We start from the raw sequence: 26,963 nt of genomic DNA, 5'->3' as shown, positions 1-26,963 counted from the left end.
ACGAGGGGGATGTGTGATATATAGAGGGGGCTGTGTATGGCGATATCTATGGGGGTGTGTAATATCTACAGGGGCTGTGTGTGGCACTATGTACAGGGGGCTGTGTGTATGGTGTTTTACAGTGTGTGGTATTATATTCAGGCGCGCAGTGTTTGGTGCTATTATATTTAGGGGTACACTATGTGGCACCATGATAACTTTATTTTCGTTTATAGGTGTGGAAATGTTGGAAAAGTGAGGAGACGTCTAAGTGGCAAATTCTGCAGAAATGAGTCATGGCCGGGAGAAGTCGTCATGAGCGCTGGACCGGATGGAGAAGAAAAGAGGAAAAAAACTACTAGAATCTGAGACGTCGTCACCTGTGAGTCACTAGATTTATAGAGAATCTGTCACCTCTCCTGACATGTTTATTATAGGAAATCCTTGTATTTCACAAAAAGTCTTTCTGCGGTCCAGGACTGATAGACAATTCCCCTTGTCAGAAGGTTGTGTCCCTGCACAGTGTGATCCTGTCAGTATGTAGGGACACCGCGCTGTGACAAGGGGAATCGTAACACTGTTAATGCTTGCCCAAAAAGGTAGTGTTAAAAATAGTTACGGTGAGGAAGGGGGGCCCAAGTTTGGGTAACAGCCCAGGGCCCATGGTCTACTTAATCCGCCACTGGTTTTAGGACATTAAGAAGTCCCTAATGTCTTTACGGTCTCATGTCTGTTTATTAGGTTACATGTTATCAATAATCTGAGCTCAGTAATATTTTCCTGCTGGATTTTATGACCATGATTCACCTTTCTTATTGGACATCATCATTTTAGTCATTGCCTTTAAGGCAAACTATATAGGATGGTCCAGCCCACTCTCGCCTGTACGACTAACATTGTCATTCTCCCCATGCTGAATAACAGGAACAAATTATGATAAACTGGAAGGTAACAGGACATTATGCTGAAAACAGAAAGGAATAGCGGAGAAGAGGAAGCTTCCAGGATGAAGACCAGGCAAACACAAAACAGCTGGCTGGAACAGGTACATGTTAGATGATGAAGATGATGATGACTACTACTACAATGATGACTACTACTACAATGATTATTATTATTATTATTATTATTATTATACTGATTCAGTATTTGCTATGACAAAATATAAAATAAGATGCCGACAACATTTTCTGTTGTAGGTTGATGTAGACGATGGGCAATTACTGATTGAAGAAGATGAGAAGGGCAGAAAGTTTTCTAGTAATGTCTTCTGGGCAGGATTTAACTTGATCAATGCCATCCTAGGTACAGGCATGATCGGTGAGTTCATCTACCACAGTTTGATGCATGTACTGTGTAGGTATATAATATTGTGCACCCCGATAACATTAGGCACCTACCTTACAATTCCATCAAAATATTCCGATTCCTGATATCAGGTACTCTATGTGTATCTGTTGGGTTAATACAAACCATTTTCTGGAAAAGCATTAAATATAACGTGCACTCAAAGGCACAGCTGTAGAGGTAGCAGTCACACCGGGGTCCTTGTGCCTAAGGGGGCTCAAAGACCGCTCTGCCGCATAAGAAGACAAAAGGGACCACAACAGAAATAAAAACAATAAAGCAATTTCAGGTAATATCATAGTGGCAACATCAGTAATAAACAGTATAAGGGGCAGATATGGGGGAGAGAAGACTAAGTCAGTGATTTTGGGACAAGAGGTCGGATAGGGAAAGATAAAAAAAATGGAGACTCCATTGAGTGAGGCTGCGAAGTGCATCAAATTACCAGTTGAGATTATGATCCAGGAATTGGGATCCCCACTGATATCCTAGTTGGGGGGAGGAGAAGTGTCATGACGGGCACCCCAGATACATACAAATAAGAGGGAAATAAATAGTCTCCAAAGATACATTTTATCACATCACAAAGCAAAAAAATCCTAATTTACTGGTATTTATTTGCCAGGCCTAACTTGGAGCTCCTGAGCCCCAATGCAAAATCTGTACCAGGGCCCCAGAATTCCGGTATATGCTATTAGGTGGCGGAGGGACCATTGGGCCCCCTGATAAACCATGATTCGGGTGTGATGCAGCTTCTGCACTCCTATATTTACATCATTCACCTCTAATAGGTTCTGAATTGAATTTAAGGTTATTTGACAAGCTGAGGGTGACTGTTAACAAATTAATCTGGAGCATTTTCTCTCTGAACTTTGCATTGCACCAACCCTCTCTTATTCCTCCGGGAAATATATGAATAAAATGTCAACTGTAGTTTACTATTACCCTTTTCAATTGGTTATATCTCTACACAGTCTCACACTGTCAGCAATAATCGGATAGTGGCAGACTGTGTACAAACACGCCCCATTGACAAGAGAAATGGCTATACCCAGTTAGCTGTTTTTTTATTCATTTCCAGGAGGAATAACAGAAGAATGGCACAAAGCAGAGTTCTCAGGAAAGATACTCCAGAACTGTTATTTTATGGGGAATGTAAGAATTTACAAAAAACATATAGTACAAACACAAGCGGTGCTCTACCCTATTAGGGACCTCAGGAATAGAAGTTTTCAGAGATCGCAGCTATATCTTCAGCGTGTGTTTATCAATAAACGTACAACGCGTTTAAAGTCTGAGTGGGAGTCTTCGTCGTGTACATAAACAAATGAATTAAAAATCTATATACATAAAGATAAATATGCTTGTTCTAGACCTGTCTATAGGTAAAACCTTACAATACATACAATAGGTACCTGAGCTGTGTTGTATAGCTGTCTTATGGCTCTGAGCTGCATCTATGAACTTATTATTTGTATGAATTTTGCATCACTAGGGTTGCCTTATGCTATGAAACTGGCTGGATTGCCATTGGGAATATTACTTTTGCTTGGAGTGGCATATATTACAGGTAGGTGAAACAGATCATGCAATTCCCATCTAACTGATACATAATGGGTAATACTTGCAGGAGGCAAAAAAAGGAGGACATTTAAGCTTACAGATTTAGTCTTGGTTAGAGGATTCCTTGTTATATAATCCTATTAGACCGTTCCTACCTCTAAACTAGACTTGGAAGTTGCATTAAAGGGGTTTTCAACCCTCTGACAACTGATGACCTTAATGGTGGGGGTTCCGGGTGTCGGACCCACACCGATGATATACTATACTGATGACCGTCAGAAGGTGGAAAACCCCTTTAAGCATAACTCTCAGCTCCAGATGACTACTGGTGTCTATGGAAATTAATGGATGCTGTGTAATGCTATAGCAATATATATATAGTTGTCCGTGTTAGGGCGGGGGGCACAGTCTGAAATGAAATTGTTCAACCTCTGCCAAAAGTACCTGAAGTTTAAATAATTTTTACTCATTTCTATAGAGAGAGTGCCCACATGACCACTGCATCTGTGTTTTCCAGTTATAGCTGAAGACATATCCATAGCTATACTGGTCATACATGGCTGTGGCTTTAAATGTTCCCCTCTGTTAAAGAGGATCTGTCACCTCTCATGACAGGTCTTTAGTAAATACTTGTATTCCCCGTGAAATAACAATTCTGGGACATATTTTTTTTAGAACTTTGCATTATGTAGTTCCTCTGTTATTCCTCCTAGAAATGCATGGATAAATTGACAACTGGGTGTTACAATTCCCCTTGTCAAAGGGGCATGTCCCTACACAGTCTGACTCTGCCACCACTGATTGGACATTACCAGTCTTTGTAGGACACACCCCCAACTGGTAACACCCAGTAGTCAATTTATTCATACATTTCTAGGAGGAATAACAAAGAAACGCCTCAACATTTTCAGCCAAAGAATTCTCTGACTTTGTTTGAAGGGTTCTGGCATTCTATAGAGAACTGAGTATCTTCAGTCAGGGGATAAGCATGGTCCGAGCCTATGTACTGTGACAGACAGCACTAGCTAGATCATTTTTACGAGCAAAAAATACCTTCAGATAATAGAGATGAGCTACATTTTATATGAGACTTAGGACAACCAATCCAACTTCTCTGTATTTATATCATGGTGCCTTGCTCCTAGGCCTCAAGTACATGTGCACAGACTGTACACACAGTCCCTATGCATCGTATTCCCCTAGGCGCAATAGTTCTAGGAGAGAACACCTCCATAATACGATACGCGTTTTTCTCTTGGCTTTATAAGGAATCCTCTGCGGGCCTCTATATAGATTCTGGAGGTACAGTATGTTCTATACCAGGCTATAAGAGCCATATTATGGTTGCGTAATACGACGTTGTACATAAGACATTATAGAAAAAGGCAGAAATTGAATAGCAATGCTAACCTAAGCGAGCACCACGGTATACATTATATACATATTGACCCTCTGCATATATATGTATACATCTAAAAAAAAATAAGAACGGTTCCATTTGGCAGAACTTAGCGGTAGTCTATACTACTCTGCATAAAGAGGACGCCAAAGATAACGGCCATATGCTGGATTGCCACAGGACCCTGGTTGGTATATAATACCAGAGTAACCCACTCAATGTAACGACTACCAAACCTGGCCGCGGGTCTGTGAATAGTAAGTAAAAACTGTCTGATGTCTGACACGTGTCCTGATATAAGCTGCTGCTCGGAGGATCTTCTGCTCATATTTGCAGCGGGACAATACTGTCTTCCGTGACATCTCTTGTTATGTGGTGTGACTAATGGATTGGCGGTCCTTTCATCATTCATTATCTACATTAGGCCAGGGCTGCACCGAGACTTTTTGTAGGGCTACTGATTGATTTTAACTCTTGAGTTACAGCTGCTGTCCAAATGAATACATTGAGCTGCATGCAATCTTGTGGACTGCAGCTGTCAGTCAAGAGTTAAAATCAATCAGCAGGGCTACAAAAAGTCTAGATGTAGCCCCGGCCTTACTGTTTCATTGTGTGATGTTGCACAGAAAGTACTTACAGTGTTATCAGTTGTTCTATCATGATATGGTTATGCAGACATTAAATAATTCTATTGGATTAATGGATTTCTACATCTCCATAGCCCCGGGGGAATTCACTACTTTGCTATAAGGATTCTGATATATTGCAAATCATGTGGCGGTATAGGGCAGTGCAGGTTGACATAATTATATGTTGGCATTAGTGCCCTTCTTTTCAGAATAGCAGTAACCAAAGCATTTTTTTTTATAGCTGACGTTTCTTGACAGCCATTTGGCCTCCATTATGAAGTGACTATGAATTGTGATATTTAGCATTAATTTATTCATGAAATTTTACTCCAATGGAAGAAAATGGTAATTTTTCCAATATGTGCTTTATATGCTTCTATTTATTTATTTAGATCATGAATTGCACATATACTTACTGGCCAGTAGGTTGTCCACTATGGTGGTACTGCAGTAGAATTGCAAATGCTTTACGGACCTTTTGATATCCATATATTTTTATTATTGAATTTTTGAATAAAATAATATATATTTTTATACTTTTGATCCTGGTCTGAGTGCATGGCTTTATGCCCAAAATATATTTGGGGGTTTTCTTTATTACTGCAAACTATTATCCTCTGGTGTCAAACCCCATAACCAGGGAATCAAAGGGGCTCTCCAAGACATAAACATTTATCACCTATCCTTGAAATAGACCATTAATGTTGGACTAATGGGACTCTGACTTCCATAACCACCACCAAGTACGTGCAAGTGCTGCGTTACCTTCATTCTTTACATAGGCACAGCCACACATCATACTGGCGACTGTGCCTAATACTACAGCTCGTCCCATTTCATCCCATACAAGTGAATAAGGGAAGCTGCAGTACCGGGCCTAGCCGCCCATGTGGAACAGCTAGACCATCTATATTGAAGTCCCGGAGAACCCCTTTAAAGGGGTTATTTGGGTTATTAATATTTATGGTCAAGCCCCAAGATCTTAGATCAGTGGGGGTCCGACTGTCGGCACCCCCTTCGATCAGCCGTTTGAAGAGGCCGGGTGCTCAAGTGAATGGGACAGTGGTGCATTACCTTGCATGACCATTACAAATGTAACGGCGCTTGCAAGTACAAACAAATAGAACCATGTAAACAATAATGAGGCTGCGGCGCTTGTAGGAGTGCTGCAACCCCTTTCAAACAGCTGATTGGTGGGGGTGTTGACAGACGGACCCCCACCGATCTAATATTGATGGCCTGTCCTGAGGATAGGCCATCAATTTTAATAACCAGGATAACCCCTTTGGGCTACAAGTAGTATATAAATGTTAGGTTCTTATACACTTAAGATTACACCCACTTATTATTGTCCTTTTGAATTATTTGTGCAATATATACGGCCGACGTACAGATTTTTTGGGTGTACGATGTCAACACAAATCTACTTACAATTTCTAATTTTTAATGCACAACAAAAAATGTAATTGTTCACGCCACTTGTTTAGCGCTCTCCCCGTGTTTGTTTTGCTATAAATAAGCCCCCATGCACAGGACCGTAAAAATCATCCGTAATTGCGGACCGTAATCACGGTCCGCAATTACGGACCCATTCACTTCTATTGATCACAGACACCTTCCCGTATATTTGTGGGAAGGTGTCCGGGCTGTAGAAGTTTACCACATATTATGGAACATGTCTATTCTTTTGCTTTTTACGGGCTGTGCTCCCATACTTTGTATTAAAGCACGGGCCGAAAATGCGAGTGGCTGTCCGTGGCCGGCCGTGCCCGGCCGTGCCCGTAATCGCGGGCCGTGATTACGGGCACGGTCGTGTTCATGGGGCCTTACAGGGGGGTGGTACAGGAGCATAGCAATAAGGGGTCAGAGGTAGCAGTCACATCCGGCTCATTGGTGGCTGAGGAGGCCTAAAAGCCCCTCTACCACATACGAAGACACCAGTAAATGGCACATGGTAGGAGCTTCAACTTAATAGATTTATACAACTCTGGTGTGAGTAACTATATAATGTCAAATTACCAATGCATATTGAGTGTCTCTAATATTAATCACACGGCATCACATACTTACAATTTTATAGTAGTGATACATTTTTCTAAAAAATAATTCCAAATATATAACATATTATCCCCAGAAGAACTTTTATTAAAACCATATAAAAGGAAAGAGTCATGAAAAGTAAAAAAACTCTTATCATGCTCTGGTGATATTCCTCCTGACTGCCATGCTGTCAGTCCCCCCAGATTACAACAGATACATAGACATTGCCTGCTGCTTATCTCTAAGCCGAGTTTTGCTGTGGGGCAATCTTGCTCTATAGTGTGCCGCACAAACATCTCTAAGAGAAATTATCCTGCCGTAAACGAGTTAGAGGAACGGATCCCGGCTTACTTTCCATTTCATGGCCCTTGGGGTACAAGAAGAGGAGACGAGGGCACTGGAACAAAAAATGTTGCACTGTTGAAAGGGTTTTAATTAATGGCTGTTGAGTCTCAAGTTAAAAAGCAAAGAAATAACCTACAATAGAAAACATGGCAGAAAGTGACAAATGGCCTACAATGTTTTGTATCAATCTAAAGGGCAATGTACATAAAATCACTACCAGCAGGGACCCTGCATGACAGCATATAGAGTCCCCACTGATGCTCCTTCAATGTGAAGATCCTAGGCGTATGCCATCACTCTTTATTGTGGTTAAACCCTTTTAATGAATTTGAGAGCTAAAAAAAATTATATTATCCCAGACAACCCCTTTAATCAGTGTAAGCCTATGTTCACACAGGGCGGATACGCGGCGTAAAAGTATATAGGACATCCGTTCCAAATCCCGCAGGGGATTCCGCTCAAAAAACCGCACTAAATTGTGGTGCAGTTTTTTTTAAAGAATATCCGCTGCTGAAAGCAGTGGTAAAAAACAGACAAACTTATACTTACCCCATTCTCCGCCGTCCCTCTGATCTCCGTGCAGCCCGGCCTCCTGGGATGACACTGGAGCCCATGTGACCGCTGCAGCCTGTCATTGGCTGCAATGGTTACATCGAATGAAACATCATGCCAGGTGGGCGGCCAGGACGGAGAGCTGAAGAAAGTGTATGACAACTGAGAAAGGGGTAAGTATAAGCTTTTTAACAATTTTAAACCAAGAAAATGTTTTTTTTTCTGATTTGCAATTTTTGTGGCAGAATCACAGCTTTTGCTCTGCAAAAATCGTAACACTTGCTATTTGTTGTGGGTTTTACCTCCCATTGAATTCAATGGAGAAGACAGACAACCGAAAAAGCAGAGATTCCAAAGCATAAATTGACATGCTGCGAATTAATAAAAGTACCGCAGGTCACTTTATAAACGGTTTTTCGGCTGATTTTTACGCAGCACGTGAATGAGATTTGCTGAAATCTTATCCACTCTGCTGCTACTGTAATACGCTGCGGATTTTCCGCAATGAAATCCACAGTGTTTACGCTACGTTTGAACAAACAATAATAAAATGTATATTGCGATGCTGAGATGTTTGTATTTTTTTGCCACTACAGTATATTTATGTAACAGATCGCACTTCACCATCTGTTTTGCAGATTATTCTATGATACTGCTGATTAAGGGAGGCGAGATGTCTGGCACTGGCACATATCAGGCTCTTGTCAGCAGGACATTTGGATTTCCTGGATATTTGCTGGTATCAGTGCTGCAGTTTTTATATCCTTTTGCTGGTATGATTATTTTTATTGATATCATTTGAAGTGGAAAATATCAACCTAAACAGTACTGAGCTTTTATCTGTAAAACAGACACTAGTCTGATAACAATGAGTCATGTGCGTACAATAATTACCTTGTGGACATAAATGCTAATTCTATTTTTACTTATATATAATAATAAAAATAATAATAATACAAATAAAAAATAATAATAACAACAATAATAATAGTAATAGAAATAATAATAATAATAATAATAATAATAATAATAATAATAATAATAATAATAATATCAGTGGTAATAATATAAATAATAATAATAATTATCATTATTATTATTATTATTATTATTATTATTATTATGATCTTAAAAATAATATCCTGGACTCTCCCCTGCCCCCTTCCCTTTTACGCGGTTCTTTTTGGGTTCCTAATAATAAATGACCGGTCAAGAGAAAGGGCTGATGATGATTTTGTAAAATCTTAAAGGAACACTCTGGTAAATCTGATACAGTTCTGCCTTCTGCAGAACATTTTGGGGGGGGACGGAGGGACTCCAAATAGACTGACTGAAGGGATCTTTGGTGCTGATGTCTTTTACATGTCTTAATAACATTGGGCTTCAATATTTTTCAGCAATGATTAGCTACAATATCATTACAGGAGATATTTTGCCAAAAATATTTCAAAGAATCCCAGGGGGTGAGTTTACTTGTGTATTGTGATATTTTTGTTATGGCAGCTATGGTGTTTTTTTTGCGGGATGTCTTCTGCTTGTAATACTGGTTATATGGGTAGGTAGCGCTCTATTACATGTGGTCATGAGAGGAAGCTGAAAATTATACATGTTTTTCCAATCCAGTTAAATAACTGGAAACATTTCACACAACCGTATTCCCGTTTATATGTTTTTTGCAAATTGTGGCATAAACCACAGCAAAAATGGCACTTATGACTGCAACCAAATAGATCCCAATATATATAGCCTGAATGAAAGCAACAGTATATGTAATTCTAAGGGTATACTTATATGGGGCAATAATTGTACTGCAGAGAATCACACCTGTGGAAAAAGCACATGATGTAAATACACATTTTTTGCAGTGATTTTTTTAAAACTACAATAGCAGTAAAAATATGGTGAAAACCACATGTATTCTCTATTTATTACTACTCAGTATGATTTATTTTCTCAATGTATCTAAAGAATAAAATAGATGATAGATAGATAGATAGATAGATAGATAGATAGATAGATAGATAGATAGATAGATAGATAGATAGATAGATAGATAGATAGATAGATAGATAGATAGATAGATAGATAGATAAACTTAGCATAAAGAAAGACAATCTTTATTTCACAATTTATAATGCCTGTTTCGGACTTTATTGTGTTCAGTTACTGCAGGAAGCATTCTTGCCGACCGCCGTTTCGCTATCTTGAGCACAACGATCGTCATTACTCTCCCTATAGCATTATATCGGAACATGCAAAGACTGGGAAAGGTATTTAAATTAAGCTTTCCTTTCTGACGAATATTATTATTTTTTATTTATATCCTGTAGCGCCATCAACTTCTATCACTCTTTACCCAGCACTATATTGGGGTAGCATGGTACAATATGATCCTGCCTGCTGCCATAATAAGTGTAGGTGTGAGCGTCTGTGTAGATCATCAGCAATTCTCTAACATAATTGTGTTAAATGAATCATTACCATTTGTTGTGTGGAGCAAGATAACAAATGGTAATGATTCCTTTAACAGGATTATAAGAGTAGGGAAAATCAGAGCATGGCAACCTGTCAGCACTGTTTTATGACAGTCTGTAGTCTTTGTCCCATTTGCAGACTATTGACGGCTGCCAATAGAAATTTATAGGTAGCTGAAAGGATCTGAGATGGGAATTGGAGATTCTGGCGACTACCAGAAGCCTTACTTCCCAGTAGCCATTCTGTCAAAGATCATGAGATCAAGAGCTTCTTTCTCTCACACATCCTTGCATTATACAAACAATCCATTAATTTGAAATGAAATTGTGTAATGCTTCATTTTGCCTGTGGTGGCGCTGCAGAGACATGGAACACCTGCAGCCAGGTTTCCCCAACAATTTACAGTTGATTGCTAAGGATCCAACCCTGTGATCAGTCTATCCTTGTGGACCCTTTTAACAAAAATGGATTGTTTAAAGCAGTCATCCCTTTAAAGGAGAATATATGGTACATTGATACCAGTATATCAAGGATTTGCTCCAACCTGAAGTACAATTTAATTTTATCAATTCATCAAATATAAATGTGAATTTAATATTAATAAACTGACTGTGACTTGTAATTGCTCCTCTGTAGGTATCTCTGATGTCCCTACTCTTAACAGTAATTGTCCTATTGATAGTTATTACTCGAGCGTCATCTTTTACTTGGACAATGTAAGTATTGAATATATTCACAACGGAAATTAATTGTTATTTCTTAACTTACTGGAACATACAGAACATTTGTAACTTTGTCATATCACAATATAGGGAGCATATGTTATATTTCTAGGTAGCAGTTTCAGTGGTCCTTTTGTCTAATATTACATGTAGGATGTGTTAGCCAGAAATACAATCATGTGATGGCTTTTTACGCCCATCTACTCTTGTAGAGATCATTGGGAGACATATAAAAACACATACAAATGCAAATACACAGTCCATGCTAAAGAAAATTTGGGCTTTGTCAGATATCTTCGCAGCACCGTCTGAGAACAGCACAGCACAGGGGGAGAGACGCTGAGTTTGGGGATATATAGTTTTCTGTGATTTGATTCAGTATTTTTATGTATAAAGCTGTATTGCTGCTCATTGAGAAAGCCTGTGAGTCCCTTTCTCTCCGCCCACACACTGCTGATTGGCAGCTCTACCTTTATATAAACCTATACAGGAAAATCTGTCAATCACTCTGTGTTAGGGCGGAGGAAGCAGGACTCACAGGTTCTCCATATAAGCAGCAGCTTTTTACACCAAAATACCATATCAGAGGCAAAAGCCGCATGCAGGCCCTGGTGCCCAAGGTCGATCAAAGTCCCTCTGCCATATAAGAAGGCACAGTATTATTAATGGCATATGGTAGATGGGGGAAGGAGGGGTTCTGTTACAGATTTTGCATAGGGGCCCAGTTTTTTTAAGTTACATTTCTGAAAAGGGGGCAAATACTTTTCCGCAGCATATACATTCCTAAGTAGACTTTTTTTCCTCTGTTTTTATCCTTAAATGAGCCTTTCAGCACAATAAAGATGCTTATTTTAACAAAATGTTCTGAATTGAAAATATTCATAGAGCGTACAGCACTGGCTATGACTGGTGTCCTTGTTGCCATGGAAATATAACATACTAAAAATTATTCAGTCATATAGAAACAATAATTATTTCTTAAAAACAGAACCAAACTTTTAATCAAATTCAAGGACAATTCTGGAATATAAATGAACTATACATTAGCTATATATGAACTTACAAGGAAAATAATGAAAACCAATGAGCTGTTTACCAAGCATGAGGCATCGATATGTTTCCCGGGGTTGTCCCATGAAGACGGCTCCGTTCCATATGCCCTGTTAAGTACATATGGACGTTATGAAGGGCTGTTAAAGGGGTTATCCGAGATTCTCCCCAAAAATAAAAACCTATAAGCAGCAATTACCTTAAATGTAGGCAACATTTCTATAAAAAATTCGGTTTTTTTTTCACTTCTGTTTCCTTGCATGTGCATTAGGCTCCTCCCTGTTTTTCCCGTGTATCTCCTAGCTCCCGCTTGTCGCCACCCAACACCCTGCCCCATAAAGAGTGCAGCTGAGACCGCGCATTCCCTTACTATGAAAATACACGTCACCTCACTAATGACATGCCGTATAACGGGCTAAGACTATCGGCTTCTAGCCCATGTAATCGGTACACGACACCTCACTAGATACTGAAGTAAACGTGACGTAAGAGGTCAAGAGCAGAGAAATGGGGCACTTTTCAAAATCGTAAGTTAACTAAAGAGTTAGTCTGGAGGAGAGTCGAGGGATAGTGACCACATAAAACGAAAACTCGGAAAACCCCTTTAATGACCATGGATCCTTTCCATTTTTTCATCGTCGCATTCAAAGAGCCATAAGGCTGGGTTCACACGACCATGTTACGTCCGTAATGTACGGAAGGTATTTCGGCCGGAAGACCCGGACCGAACACAGTGCAGGGAGCCGGGCTCCTAGCATCATAGTGCTGTACGATGCTAGGAGTCCCTGCCTCTCTGCAGGACAACTGTCCCGTACTGTAATCATGATTACAGTACGGGACAGTATTTCCACGCAGAGGCAGGGACTCCTAGCGTCGTACATAAGGATGATGCTAGGAGCCCGGCTCCCTGCACTGTGTTCGGTCCGGGTCTTCCGGCCGAAATACCTTCCGTACATTACGAACGTAACATGGTCGTGTGAACCCAGCCTTACTTTTTATTTTTCTGTCAACCTAGCTGTATGAGAGCTTGTGGTTTTAAGGGGTGAGTTGTATTCTTTAATGGCACCATTTTGGGGTACATCTAATTTATTGGGTAATTTGGGGGTGGAATAGAAAAAAAACAGCAATTCTGCTTTTTTTTTTGCATCCTAAATATACGTTGTTTACCGTGTGCCATAAATAACATGTCCCGCTAATTCTATGGGTTGGTACAATTACAGTTAGACCAAATATATATCGTTTTATTTTTACGTTTTTCTACTTTTGCACAGTAAAAACACTTTTAATCAAAAATTATTTGTTTTTTGCAACACTGCATTTCATGTTTCAGTCAATGTAACGGTATAAGAGCTTATATTTTGAGGTACATGGATCTTATTAATTATCCTTTGTAAAAAAAAAATTGAGGGGGATGAAAAAAAAAAGCGTCTCGTCGTAGTTTTTTTTGGCAATTTTTTTACACTGCTCTCCATGTGGTTTAAACAACTTTATCTTTCTGGTTGTTACGATTGCAGCAATACCATACATGTGTAGTTTTATTTATTTTTTGCACTTTTACAAATGTTTTACTGTGCTGTGCGTATTTTTTTTAAATTTTATTTTATTTCCCATTAATTAGTTATATTTTTAGTCCCACAAAGTATACCAAAACATAACTGTCTGTCAGCGTGAAACTGACAGGCCATCTATTAGGCTATGCCTCTGGCACAGCCTACTGGGCATACAGCCATAATAGGCCTGGGTCCTTTGCTAGGCCCCTGGATGCCATGGCAACCCATCAGTGGCCTGTGATCATATACTCGGGCCACCGATGGGTGACAGAGAGGACCCCCTCCCTCTGTAAACGAATTAGCTGCCAAGGTCTCTATTTACCGCAGCATCTTAACTGGTTACATGGCATAAGAAAGCCGAACACCTCTCCACCCAAAACGGGACGCCCTTGCTTTGTTTATTCCGATGCTCCCTGAAAAGGCATATGCATTGGAATTAGACCCTTTAAGGACCGACATAAAAAGGCGTTTTGGCAGTCACTAAGGAGTTAAGGCACACTGTCAAATATTTAACTCAATATAAACCAGGTCCCCCTAGTGGTGGCTTCAAGCAGCCTTAATTTTTATTTTAACTCTATGGGGTAAATGTATTAAGACTGGCATTTCATACACCAGTCTTTATAGGAAACAAGCTGGAGTAAGAGGTGACAAATTTATTAAGAGCTGCACGTGTCTGAATAAATTTGCCGCATCTTCTGCTGTCTGTGCTGGAGCTGGCGTAGATTTCCACTATAATTTACGCCAGTTTCTGGTGTAAATCATAGTAAATGTGCAGGTCCGCGGGTGGCCCTGCCTCTTCCACTGTTCAAAGTGTCAAAAACAGCCCAAAAGTCAAAAAATTTTAGATTTTTTTAAAGTTATTTGCAACTTTCTACAACAGAAAACTGGCAAAGGATAGTTGATAAATTCCCCCTGTGTCTATGCAGTGGATTTGGAGCTCTGTATAAGAAAACAAGTAATCAGAATAGAATGATAATCCTAAATATAGCATTGTGTTAAAAGGTGGAAATTCACTCGAAGGCAAAATATTGTTGTTTAGAATTACACATCAGAATTGCTTTTGTCCCCTAAACTTTACTGTAAATCTTGAAAAATATAGGTGATACAGTAATCCCTCATTTCACAATGGCCTGGCTTTAAAATCAGTTCAAATTACAAAGGCCCTTCCTTAAAGTGAGGGTGGACTCAATTTACAACGGCCTCAACATTGCAGATTGTTTAATAAGGGCGCACTTGTTGCCAATCCAAGATGTGCTCATTGCTACTGCAGTGAATCAATAGCTCGGCATTAGAGGACTCTCTATGTAGGTGCATAAAGGGAACAACCAGGGCCTAGACATAAGCCAATCTTTCCTCCCAATTCGCCCTTCCATAGAATATGCCCAATTAATAGTCCGACAATTTGTTGAAATGCTGTCAAATTTATTTTCTGTTCTCTAGAATTACCACAAGAGGGCAGCGACCATAAGGCTTTTCTTACATGAAAATACATCACGCTTGTTTTCACAGCTTTTGAATGTCACAGATGCCATAAAAAATGTGTCACCGACGCGGAGAAACTGGTGTTTTCTTTTCATTTTTCCCATCCGAGAGATGTTTTATTTTTATTTTTTTTTGTTCCTCATAGGAACATATGGAAACTGCTTAATGTTTTATTACACAGAATGTTCTGCTGACTTTCTATGTTCACACGGGGTCTTTTGCCGAGTTTTTTGACGCGGAAACCGCGTCGCAAAACTCGGCAGAAACGGCCCGAGAACGCCTCCCATTGATTTCAATGGGAGGCGTCGGCGTCTTTTTCCCGCGAGCAGTAAAACTGCCTCGCGGGAAAAAGAAGCGACATGCCCTATCTTCGGGCGCTTCCGCCTCCGACCTCCCATTGACTTCAATGGGAGGCAGGAGAAAGCGTGTTTTCTGCCCGCGGCGCTCAATGGCCGCGGGCGAAAAACGGCGCGATCATTGCTATTCACACGGAGTATTTTGGGGGAGGAATATCTGCCTCAAAATTCCGTTTGGAGCTTTGAGGCAGATATTCCTCCCCCAAAATACTCCGTGTGAACATAGCATTTATTAAACATTTTTTTTTAAAAACGACAAAAATCTTCAGGCCATTGTATGCAGTTAATAGCTGTTCTTTAAATAAAGTGGAGCACCAGTCCCCTGAACTAGATTTTTATTTTAGGGCCTAGAGAATGTACAACAGCTGTACATGTAAAAAAACAAATATATATATATACATATAAAAACACTGAAACCTTACGGAATGGAGACAAACGGAAACCATTTGCAATGGAAGCATTACCAGTGAAATCAATGGTAATGCAAACGGAAACTATGGTTTCTGTTTGTCTTTCCATTCATTGATTTCTCCGATGGAAAGGTCTGACGAAACACATGAATGGAACCCGACGCTGATGTGAACGAGGCCTTATGGTGAGAGATGTGAACTGCAAGATTTGAGATTCACAGTAGTTGAAGACTAAATGCAGAATACATTTTTTTTTAAAAGATTCCCTCTCATCTCATATTTATGACCCTAACATTTCACTTGTGTCTTTTCTAGTGTTCTAGACATAGGGAAGGGGGCTGTATGGAAGACAGCAGTGGAGACATGGAGGGGTCTTCAACATGTCTGTCCTGGTTGTTCGTGGTGCTTGTAGCCTCCACTGTTTTGGGGGTCACTGACACGTTCCATGAGATACATTGCTTTCCCTGGTGCAGTGACATCATCATAAATCTTCCCCCAACACAGAACATGATCCCGAGATAGATACAGAGATTTACAAGAAAATTGTGCCTGGTCTAGTTGCCAGTAAAAAAGATGAACGATTGCTGGTGGGCCAGTATTTATTTCTTCGTTTTTATAGCATTTGCCATACCTGCTGTGTCTAGGGAGGTTCCTGTACGTTGTTAGATGCTCAGCAAGCCGATCAAGGGAATTGCAGGGACTAGAGGGGTCATTAAAATGTAAAATGGTCCAGATAGTGGGTTTGCAACTGCACCCCAATGTCTACTTCAAATGGTGGTAAGTCTGCGGGCACCCAAGACCTATGGGCTCCGTTGCAGTTACAAGCAAAGTGACTGCTATTTCTATCCCACAACCAAGTCGTCTTCTGGCAAATGCCGACGTTACTTGGTGGTTATAGTTTAGAAGTAGAAAAATCACTTAAAAGGGAGTCTGTCACCAGAAATTGGTCTATCAAAGTAGCAGCACAGTAAGATATTGTACTGAATATAACAGTGTTTCAATTTTTAAGATGACTGGCTCCGTTGCAGCGCTAATAACTTTTTTCTTCATATACAAATGAGCTTTTTGGAGCAACGGGGGCGTTACTTTTGCTCCAAACTGCTCTAACTTGTATCCCCAGTCCGTCCCTCCCTCCTTTCCGACTTTGATTGGCAGGGCCAGGCAGTGTAGAAGATGTGATCACGCCTGGCACTGTATTCTTCTGAACGCGCCTGCGCCTCGGAATCGGCGTATGCACAGTAGAGCCAATTCGATCGGTGAAACTTCACTGCTGTACTGGGCATGCGGGAGCTGTACTGCGTATGCGCTGATTCGGAAGCCGAGACGCGGGCACGTTCAGAAGGATACTGCCATTGGCACTGCCTATCAAAGAAAGAAGGAAGGGAGTGGGGGATGGACTGGGGAGAGAAGGTAGAACAGTTTGATGCCACGGTGACGCCCTCGTTGCTCCAAAAAGCTAATTTGCATATGAAGAATAAAGTTATTATTGCTGCAATGAAACCAGCGATATATTCAGGTGAGGCTACACTATATTACTGTGCTGCTGCTTTGATAGGCCAATTTCTGGGGACAGACTCTATTTAAAAAACAGGAAAGATCTGCATCTATTGCTACTCGCTAACAAAAGTTAATCAGCAGCATTTTTTTGCCTCCATATGACTGAACATATGACCTGCGATCCTTCTCTATACACAACAAACTTTAAGGCCTATTCTTTCAATCTGTTTATTAAACATAAATAATGATAAGGATAATTTAAAATGTCTCAATACAGCAAAACAATTTAAAATAATTACTGTACTGGCCCTTTAAGAACCCACTTAGTTATTAATAAAAAACAGTCAGAGCTTTTCCATATCAGCAAATTCTCTTTGATTTGTGGATTTGTAGCCCGTGCATTCGGCTGATAGAATAGCTGTGTAAACAACTGCGGTAAAAGCAAATAACTGACTTAGTGTGGGAAAAACCGGCCCTGAAAATGAAGCTTGGGAATCAAAGTGCAGAACGTTTTGCCTGCGTGGGCTGTGAGTGGGAAATTCAAGGAAATGCACGATAAGGAATGATTTTCTCCTAGGCTTTCTTTATTTTTTATTTTTCACATAAAAGGCTCTCCAATTGTGTGTGTCAATATATATCTATCTATATCCATCTATCTATAACTATATATATGTCATAAATAGTATGACGTATGAATAAAGTCAAGTAATTGTAGTGAGTGAGGTGTTATAAGGGTCTATTCACACTGCGCTTGTACGCATGAGGAATATGTTAGGAGTGGCTTCGACTCTGACGGATGCCTCCAATGGATGCCACTGGAAGGTATACAGTGGCTTCCGACCGCCCACAGACTTCCATGGTAAAAAAAAACAACTTATAGAAACCCATAACTTAAGTTATTTAAGTTATTTAGAACTTCAATAATGTTAACCGCACGGAATACGTAATTTTTGCAGGATGCCTCTGCATGGAATAGCACGGCAGAGTGCGCAATTCTGTACAGTTGAAAAGAAGGTTTACCAGCGTATACCAGTTGGAGATTGGATACTCTTTTGGCCTCCGCCAGATACTTCGGGGCCTAAGTATACGTTTGATGTATGCACCAGGTGGTTTTCCGGCACATACGCCAAGCGGCCACTGCAATCAGACCTACTATCATCACAGCCAGATTATTGAGAGGGTACATAGGACACATGCCCTGGGGTCTCCACCACCATGGGAAACTAGGGAGTCTCTACCATCCTCCCTCCTTGAAGGGCCCCAAAATTTAAAGGGTGTGGCCCTTTTCTACGGGGCTCAGCATTTTTTAACTTTATATATGAGCAGTGTACACACTGGGCACCCCTACCTCTTATGAAAGTGGGGATCTTCTAAAGGCCATTAAGCAATTCTATCCAGCAAAGAAGAGGTGGAGAAGCATGTGTGGCTCTCTTCTGAAGTCTAAGAGAGTCACTGGCTCGGCAATTTCAATACCTCTTATAGACTTCAATGTACAGGGCCACTTGCATGTGCGGCCACCTCTCTTATATGTAGCTGCGATAGGAGGTCATGTATGTTCCGGGTTCCAGCGTTGGGATGAGACCCCAACTAAAAAGGAATAGTCTAGCCGATGTGAAAAGTAGAATGTGTCACATTTTATCCTTTGTGTGAAATTATTTTAACATTATTTGCTCAAGTCTGTGAACCATCACCGTATATTAACCTAATGCTTGTATTATAGACCCCATACTGATGGAGCCTGGGTATTTGCAAACCGGAATGCAATACAAGCAGTTGGAGTCATGTCTTTTGGTAAATATCTATTGTGTAAATTGTCCTCATGGTTAGGGTCTATCACTTCTTATGACACTAAGTTCTCATGTCAGAGTTACACGGTGTCGCTATAGAGCTGTAGCCACTATGTGTGCTGCTGTATGATGCCTATGTGCAGCGTCGTATTACAAAAATAATGGGGCTGAGCTGCAATACCAGATATAACCTATAGAGAAGAGTGGCGCTGTTCCTAGAAAAAAAAAATCTATACTTATTTCTACTCCTGTACAACCTCTTCAATAATAATTATTCTCATAAAAATAAGAAGAATAATCATCATAATAATATATTTTCTTTTGTGTTGTTTTTTTGGTTGTATGTTAGAAATTCTGAGAACTGGGATGAATCAATGACTTCTCATTTTCTTCCTTTTCAGTGTTTATGTGCCACCATGCCTGTTTTTTAATTTATGGCTCTCTTGAAAAAGGAACAGTCAGAAATTGGTCCAATATTACCCATGTGTCAATGATGATCTCATTAATTATCAGCGTCCAGTATTCAGTTTTTGGATATGTGTCTTTTACAGGATTCACACAAGGTAATGTACAGAAACTGAAATAACTTAGGGTTCTTGCACACGTGTGTGCTGCCCCAGTCCTGTCCGTGATCCGTGGAAAGATAGGACATGTTCTATCTTTCCACCAATCAGAGAGTGAATGGGACCGTGAAAAAGATCGGGTGCCACTCGGATGCTGTAAAAAATGGCCCACGTGGCACTCATTCGTGTGCAAATGGACTTGCACTTATAGGGGTTATATCAATAAGATGGATGTCATAGAGGGGGTCCTCTTCTAACAATGAGCGGATCTCGTTTTGGCAGACCTGGCCAGTATATAAACTATGGCCAGCCCCCTGCCATGTCAGCTGATTGCCGTGGGTCTTAGAAGCAGGAGTGGCAATGATCAGCCGATCACCGAGCCAGCTTCATTATAAAATGGGATATCTTTATAAAACCACCCCTCTAAATGACAAGAGTATCAGAAAGGGAAAGTAATGACAAGGGGGGGAAAACATTACATTTAGAGATCAAGGATGTAAAAACAGCAACAACAATCTTATTTAAAAAAATGTTCACCAATTTTTTCACCCATTTCATAGTGGTCTGTTTCTGGAAAAGCTGGGTGGCAACCAATATAGCCATCACTATAGCCTCCATGGAGTTGTCCCCCAGGTATAGTTGACTTAACCAATCTTACAATTTATTTAAACTAAGTATAATGCCCCCATAGATGACCACCACAGTATAGTGCCCCAGTAGCTGACCACCACAGTATAATGCACCTCATATGTATGGATAAATAAAGTACCACACTTTTTTCAAACCTTGGAGTGCTGTCTGATTTTGGAATATATTTGTCTGGGTTATTGGTCCTGACCCTGGTAGGCTTGCACCCATCCATTTTTGGCGACTGTGTGGCTGCTTCTTTGTATTTTTATCTATCTACCTATCTATCTATCTATCTATCTATCTATCTATCTATCTATCTATCTATCTATCTATCTATCATCTATCTATCTATCTATCTATCTATCTATCTATCTATCTATCTATCTATCTATCTATCTATCTATCTATCTATCTATCTATCTATCTATCTATCTATCTATCTATCCATCCATCCATCTATCCACACACATGTACACATGACATGTTGTATGATGCAAAGAACCTAGAATAAGTCGAAGAATTAGATTTCACTTTTCTTTAATGTTTGATCTTCTTACTGGATATTCGCCTTAATTAACTGGAAACTTTCTTTTTCTAGCACAAAGATTCCTTTACAGTCACTTAATCCTCAATGCTGAAAAATGTGCATCCTTTCATGGAAAACATGAAAATACTTTTCCATATAAAATTGAATTAATAGATGCTGATGTGCGATTTCCAATGCAAAATGATATTATTAACTCAAATTTTTGGCCTGAACTTTTAACACTTTTAACCATCCCTGTAAGCAGAAAGAGCTGAAAGCTGTGATGCTAAAATGTATGTTCTGTAAAATAGATAGATAGATAGATAGATAGATAGATAGATAGATAGATAGATAGATAGATAGATAGATAGATAGATAGATAGATAGATAGATAGATAGATAGATAGATAGATAGATAGATAGATAGATAGAACCAAAAATATTCCATTAAAACACCACTCATGTAATAAAGTATAAGTCATACTGAGCATCCATATTCTTAAAAAAATTATATTTTCTTTGCAGGGGACTTGTTTGAAAATTACTGTAAAGATGATAACCTGGCCACTGTTGGAAGGTTTTGCTATGCAATGACAATAATTCTGACATATCCGATGGAATGTTTTGTTGCCAGAGAGGTAAGGTTTTACAAGATAGATAGATAGATAGATAGATAGATAGATAGATAGATAGATAGATAGATAGATAGATAGATAGATAGATAGATAGATAGATAGATAGATAGATAGATAGATAGATATGAGATAGATAGATAGATAGATAGATAGATAGATAGATAGATAGATAGATAGATAGATAGATAGATAGATAGATAGATAGATAGATAGATAGATAGATAGATAGATAGATACAAAAAAAGGATCCAGCAGCACCGGTCAAATAATGTGGGTGCAAGCCTCAGAGAGCAGACCAAAGCTCTCAATATCAACAGTGATCAAAAAAGTAGGCAGCACACCATCGGATTTAGTGAAAAAGAGGGTACTTTATTAACCCTAAGTGCGACGTTTCAGCTCTATCCACTAGAGCCTTTCTCAAGGCTCGAGAAAGGCTTGAGAAAGGCTCTAGTGGATAGAGCTGAAACGTCGCACTTAGGGTTAATAAAGTACCCTCTTTTTCACTAAATCCGATGGTGTGCTGCCTACTTTTTTGATCACTGTAGATAGATAGATAGATAGATAGATAGATAGATAGATAGATAGATAGATAGATGATAGATAGATAGATAGATAGATAGATAGATAGATAGATAGATAGATAGATAGATAGATAGATAGATAGATAGATAGATGATAGATAGATAGATAGATAGATAGATAGATAGATAGATAGATAGATAGATAGATAGATAGATAGATAGATAGATAGAAGTCCACTTGTAAATACATCTGTTCAAATAGGTGGGGTGGCAAGAGATATAATAAAAATCGAAAATACATCAAAATTCCTTACTCCTAACACTAAATATTTCAGAAATTCTGATAGTCCGGCAGGTATTTTTGGCACAGAACTACTAGGTAAATAGGATACACAAGAACACAAGCAGAAGTATAAGCAAAGTTGGACGATTATTAGACTTTTTGACTAAAATTGAAACAATAAATGAAGGGACAGTAGTATGTTTTCTGTTAGTATTTCATTTTCGGTTTACAGTTTCTATAACCCTACATGTCAATGTGATATACTTTTTATACTGTCTGATGATTCAGTACGTTTGATAATCTAGTACATGCGGTATCAGGTTCAATTAATGCTTAAATAATGGCGTTAAGACAAGCGTATTTGTAATCCATGTCACACGGATCCTGAATACAGTGTTAATTCATTTAGATAAGGCCATTCGTATGACCATATCAGATATGGTGTTATCCACAGATTTATTTTTAATGTGGGGCCCGCATTCAAATTAATATGCAGCATGCTCCATCCAATGCCATATGAGCACTGTATCTAATCTTCCTACACTGTGCAGTCGCTCAGAAATGGCGGCACACAGTGTAGGAGGTTTGAGAATTCAACACCCTTCCTTCTCCTGGCACTAGCCAGAATAAGGGAGAGGGGATTGTGTGAGGACACTAGAGAGTGTGTCTACCCCAAATTTGCAGCATAAAGCAATGAGGTTGCTTTACCACATTGACCTTGCTGCAATTTTGGGAACTGCTCCCTCTAGTGCCCAGCACATGTTAATGTTATAAATTACAATCTAATTTATAATATTTCCTGACTTGTGAAAAAATAAAAAAAATTAAAACAATGTGTAATCACTCAAATAATAATTGTTTAACTATAAAAATAAATAAATTTCTAGCGACACATTCCCTTTAATGGAAGTTTTGCAGCAGAATTATAGTATATCCAGATGCACTAGTAAAACAAAATCCGGACTCTATCAGTACTAAGAAATGAACAGTAGATGGCACTCTCCTAACAAGTCTCTATTTCAAAGTGTAATAAAGCTTCAACTTTGCTTACATATTATTTAACTTCCCGAATATTTACCTATTAGGCGAAACGCTCCTTTTATACGTGAGAATGATTGAAATAATAGGACAAAGAAGACCCTGAGAAATGAAATTCCCCATGCCTGCTTTCCTAGACATCATCAATAGAATACAGACTTTTTTATGGGGTATTTTTATTGGGGCATGATCAGTCACGTGTGTTTTTGTCTTTTCCAGGTGATTTCCAATGTTTTCTTCAGTGGGACTCTTTCGACCATTCATCATTTTGCGGTCACGCTGCTGGTTGTATCTGTTACCACAATCATATCTTTATTTTCTGACTGCCTAGGAATGGCATTAGAGCTTAATGTAAGTGTATAATTGCATCAGGTGTCGTCAAAGGTTATATGTTTATAATTGTACAATGATCATAGTTACATGGTATTATAAAGAAGACCCCCAGCTCTTGACCCTGAAATCCATCACGTTTAAACATTCTTACATAGGAAATGTAATTCAGTATTCGCAGGGTTATTGCAGACCGGAACTTTCTCCTCCCGCGTAATACTCCCCTTGAGAATTGCACATAAATATGGTATTTGTCTAAATATAACAGGCAGCGTAAATGCAGGACTTTTTGGCTGTGCTGCCAGTTTACTAGGGACATGCCGGGGACTAAAAATAAGCGGATTTAAATTATACAAGACTATAATATATGAGGTCTGGTATGAAAAGGAGCATTTATACAATTTTAGCAGCATAGTTTGTTCCTGGGTCCTAGTGCTAACACCTGGGCCTATCATGTTACGAGTAGTGACACCATTGCTCCTGTATATGATGATGACATCATCTTCTATAGCAGTGGTTCCTAAACTTAAACTGACCCACTTTTGGCCAAACTTTTGTTTGGGACTTTTGTTAGCTGCCCTGACACAGTATAATGCCCCTAATAGTGCCTCCCCACACAGTACAATGCCCCTAAAGCTGCCCCCCACACATAATAATGCCCCCATAGTTGCTCACACACAGTAAAAGGACCCCTTAGTGCCCCCCCCCACAGTATAATGCCCAATAGCTGCCCTCACACAGTATAATGACCCTATGGCTGCCCCATGCAGTATATTGCCCCCATAGCTGCCCCCATACAGTATACTGCCCCCACAGCTGCCCCAATAGAGTATAATGTCCCCATAGCGCCTAATAATAAAATAATTACTCACCTGTCCCAGTTCCCACAACGAGCCATCAGCTCCCTTCTCCAGCATTGGATTCAACCCTATCTGCGTCCCGGGGACATCGGTTAGTGGATTGTGACCCCCCCCCCCCCCCCCGGAGGTTTTCACAGTTTGGGAAACACTGTTCTATAGGATCTATATACACTAAAATGTTTATGTATCTATTTTTATTTCCATTATATAGTGTGATTTATGCCATAGTATTATTCTGTATAAATTACTTCACAACTTGAAGAGGTTCTCCAGCTAAGTATTTCTAGAAAATCTGATCTATAGTCCCGAAATCCAAGCATTCAGGCAGTTCCTTTCAGTGCTGTCTCCCTGTACCTTGCGCTACAGACTCCTATTTATTCTACTATATATATAAATCTTCAGCGCAGGCAATAAGAGGAGGCCCCCGGTGCAGAAAAAAACCCTACTCTTTAGGGAGCCGGTGAGGTCTCTTCTATTTTGGAAATCGACAGGGTATTTCAGAAGAGTAGGTAGCGCTGCTCTCACCGCTATATTAGATGTATGTATGTAAAATGTAGGTAGGGACCATCTTTAATATTTAGCATTTATATAACAACATTGCAATTACATCTGAAATGTATTTGTTGTTTTTCAGGGCGTTCTCAGTGCAACTCCCCTTGTCTTCATCATTCCTACCGCCTGCTATTTGAAGCTGTCTGCAGATCACTGGAACCACATTGACAACGTCATGCCCTGCTTCATCCTCCTACTTGGTATAATAATAATGCCAGCAGGGTTTATTATGGCCATTTTATATCCACAAGAATGTAGTCATGGCAAAGAAATGTTTTACTGTTTTTCAAATTCCACACTCATGGATGTCCCTTCAGCACATTTATACCAAAGTAACGCATCTGAAATAAAGTAAAACTCCTTTATATTTTATTATATTAAAGTAAACCTACAATGGAAAATACAAACGTAACCGTGTCTTAGATAATCATGTACAGGAAGTTGTTGTCATTGTCTGCTATATTACAGATATAGTGAAGCTGCAGCCCGGTCATGGTCACTGCATCTACAAGCCCGCTGGCTCACATTACACTTGCCACTCCTTGCCCCTCTCCAATTACTACACTCCTACACACTGCTTGAGTCAGAGGCTGCTGTGATCACAGGACTTTATGAGCAAGCAAGTTACCGCTACAGACACACAAGCAGCTTGTAAAGATACTGAAGGTATTTTAGCTAAATCTCTCTATCTTCTCCTGTAGCTGAATCTATCACTGAACATCAATAGAGGAATCCGTCTGCACCAAATTGTCACACTATCACTGAAAATGTACTGTAAGACTAAATAAAAGTTAGCCTTCATTAAACAGCCTATTTCTAAATATAGCATCACAATACCTAAATAAATCAATTAGTGCATTGACATTATAAAAACAGTACTGAATCATGGCTATCAGAGGCCCAGGAGGTCTATTCAGAGAAGGACTACATACAACAATCCTCGCTGACCCCTACCTTAAAATCTATATATAAAGCATTAAGATAACATTAAAGGGGTTAGGTCGGACCTAAAATTATACGATGCAGTATGTGAGTGCACTCTCTAATATACATTCCGGTCCCCCATCGCACTGATTCTGAGATTTTAAAACATTTTTATACCACTGATCAGAAGTCTAGTTGCACAGCCTTCGGTCACATGATGAAGAGTCATATCATCATCAAAGAAGGCTGTGCAACTAGACTTCCGGTCCCCCGGCAGCGCTATAAAAATCGATGAAAATCTCAGAATCAGCATGACAGGGGACAGGAATTTAAATTAGAGAGTGCACTCACATACTGCAGTGAGTACACTGCTAATAATTATTGGTTCCCACGCAACCCCTTTAAGTCCTGGTAAGGGATGCAATCCCTAGAGAATTATATAAAATTATACCTATAGGATTGCGTATCACAACTGTACCTGACGAAAGTTCACAATCTACTACCTTGAAAGAATGGTGGAAGCAGGAGCCAACAGAGAGCTCCGTTTCATTCACATCCTACCGGAGGAAGAATATAAGTCGCTGGAGCAGACCTTGAGCCACCTATATTTCCCATTTTTAAAGGTGGATGACCTGGCCCGCCTACGTATTACTCGGTTGGCTATTCATGTGAATTATTGAAATGTAATAACACATGTACACTGCAGCAGCCACTGCGGGGCGGGGGGGGGGGGGAGTAAAGACAGCCGTATGTTCCCCTGCGGGTGACAGCTGATATCGCAGGGTTTTCTGGAGCCAAACCGATGGTATTCAGCTGATCTCTAAGCCAACTTCATGAAGAGACAATTCCTTTAGCATAGGGGGATAATGATGATGGTGTCACTTTAATTGTACATCATCTTGGCTCCTATATCGGCCA

General features: G+C 39.7%; 1 protein-coding gene across 1 annotated transcript; it reads left to right on the top strand.

The window, feature by feature from the left end:
* The first annotated feature begins 920 nt into the window (after positions 1–920).
* On the top strand, positions 921–25,517 carry SLC38A11 (solute carrier family 38 member 11). Its single transcript, XM_075831104.1, has 12 exons — positions 921–1,024; positions 1,179–1,299; positions 2,822–2,896; positions 8,493–8,627; positions 9,252–9,317; positions 10,018–10,124; positions 10,966–11,045; positions 19,117–19,187; positions 19,585–19,746; positions 21,428–21,540; positions 23,599–23,730; positions 25,204–25,517. The coding sequence occupies exons 1-12, from the start codon at positions 941–943 to the stop codon at positions 25,474–25,476; spliced, it is 1,419 nt and encodes a 472-aa protein (XP_075687219.1). The 5' UTR covers positions 921–940; the 3' UTR covers positions 25,477–25,517.
* The last annotated feature ends 1,446 nt before the right edge of the window (positions 25,518–26,963 follow it).

This window comes from Rhinoderma darwinii, chromosome 6, assembly GCF_050947455.1.
Source record: "Rhinoderma darwinii isolate aRhiDar2 chromosome 6, aRhiDar2.hap1, whole genome shotgun sequence".
NCBI classification, from domain to species: domain Eukaryota; kingdom Metazoa; phylum Chordata; class Amphibia; order Anura; family Rhinodermatidae; genus Rhinoderma; species Rhinoderma darwinii.
This window is presented reverse-complemented; position numbering and strand designations above follow the sequence as displayed.

What these genes read in the sequence shown, in the direction of transcription:
- SLC38A11 (XM_075831104.1), top strand. Translation starts at nt 941, where the DNA reads ATGCTGAAAACAGAAAGGAATAGCGGAGAAGAGGAAGCTTCCAGGATG. An exon ending in ACATGCAAAGACTGGGAAAG is followed by an intron (nt 10,125 to 10,965) that starts GTATTTAAATTA and finishes GCTCCTCTGTAG; the next exon opens with GTATCTCTGATGTCCCTACT. An exon ending in AGTTGGAGTCATGTCTTTTG is followed by an intron (nt 19,188 to 19,584) that starts GTAAATATCTAT and finishes CTTCCTTTTCAG; the next exon opens with TGTTTATGTGCCACCATGCC.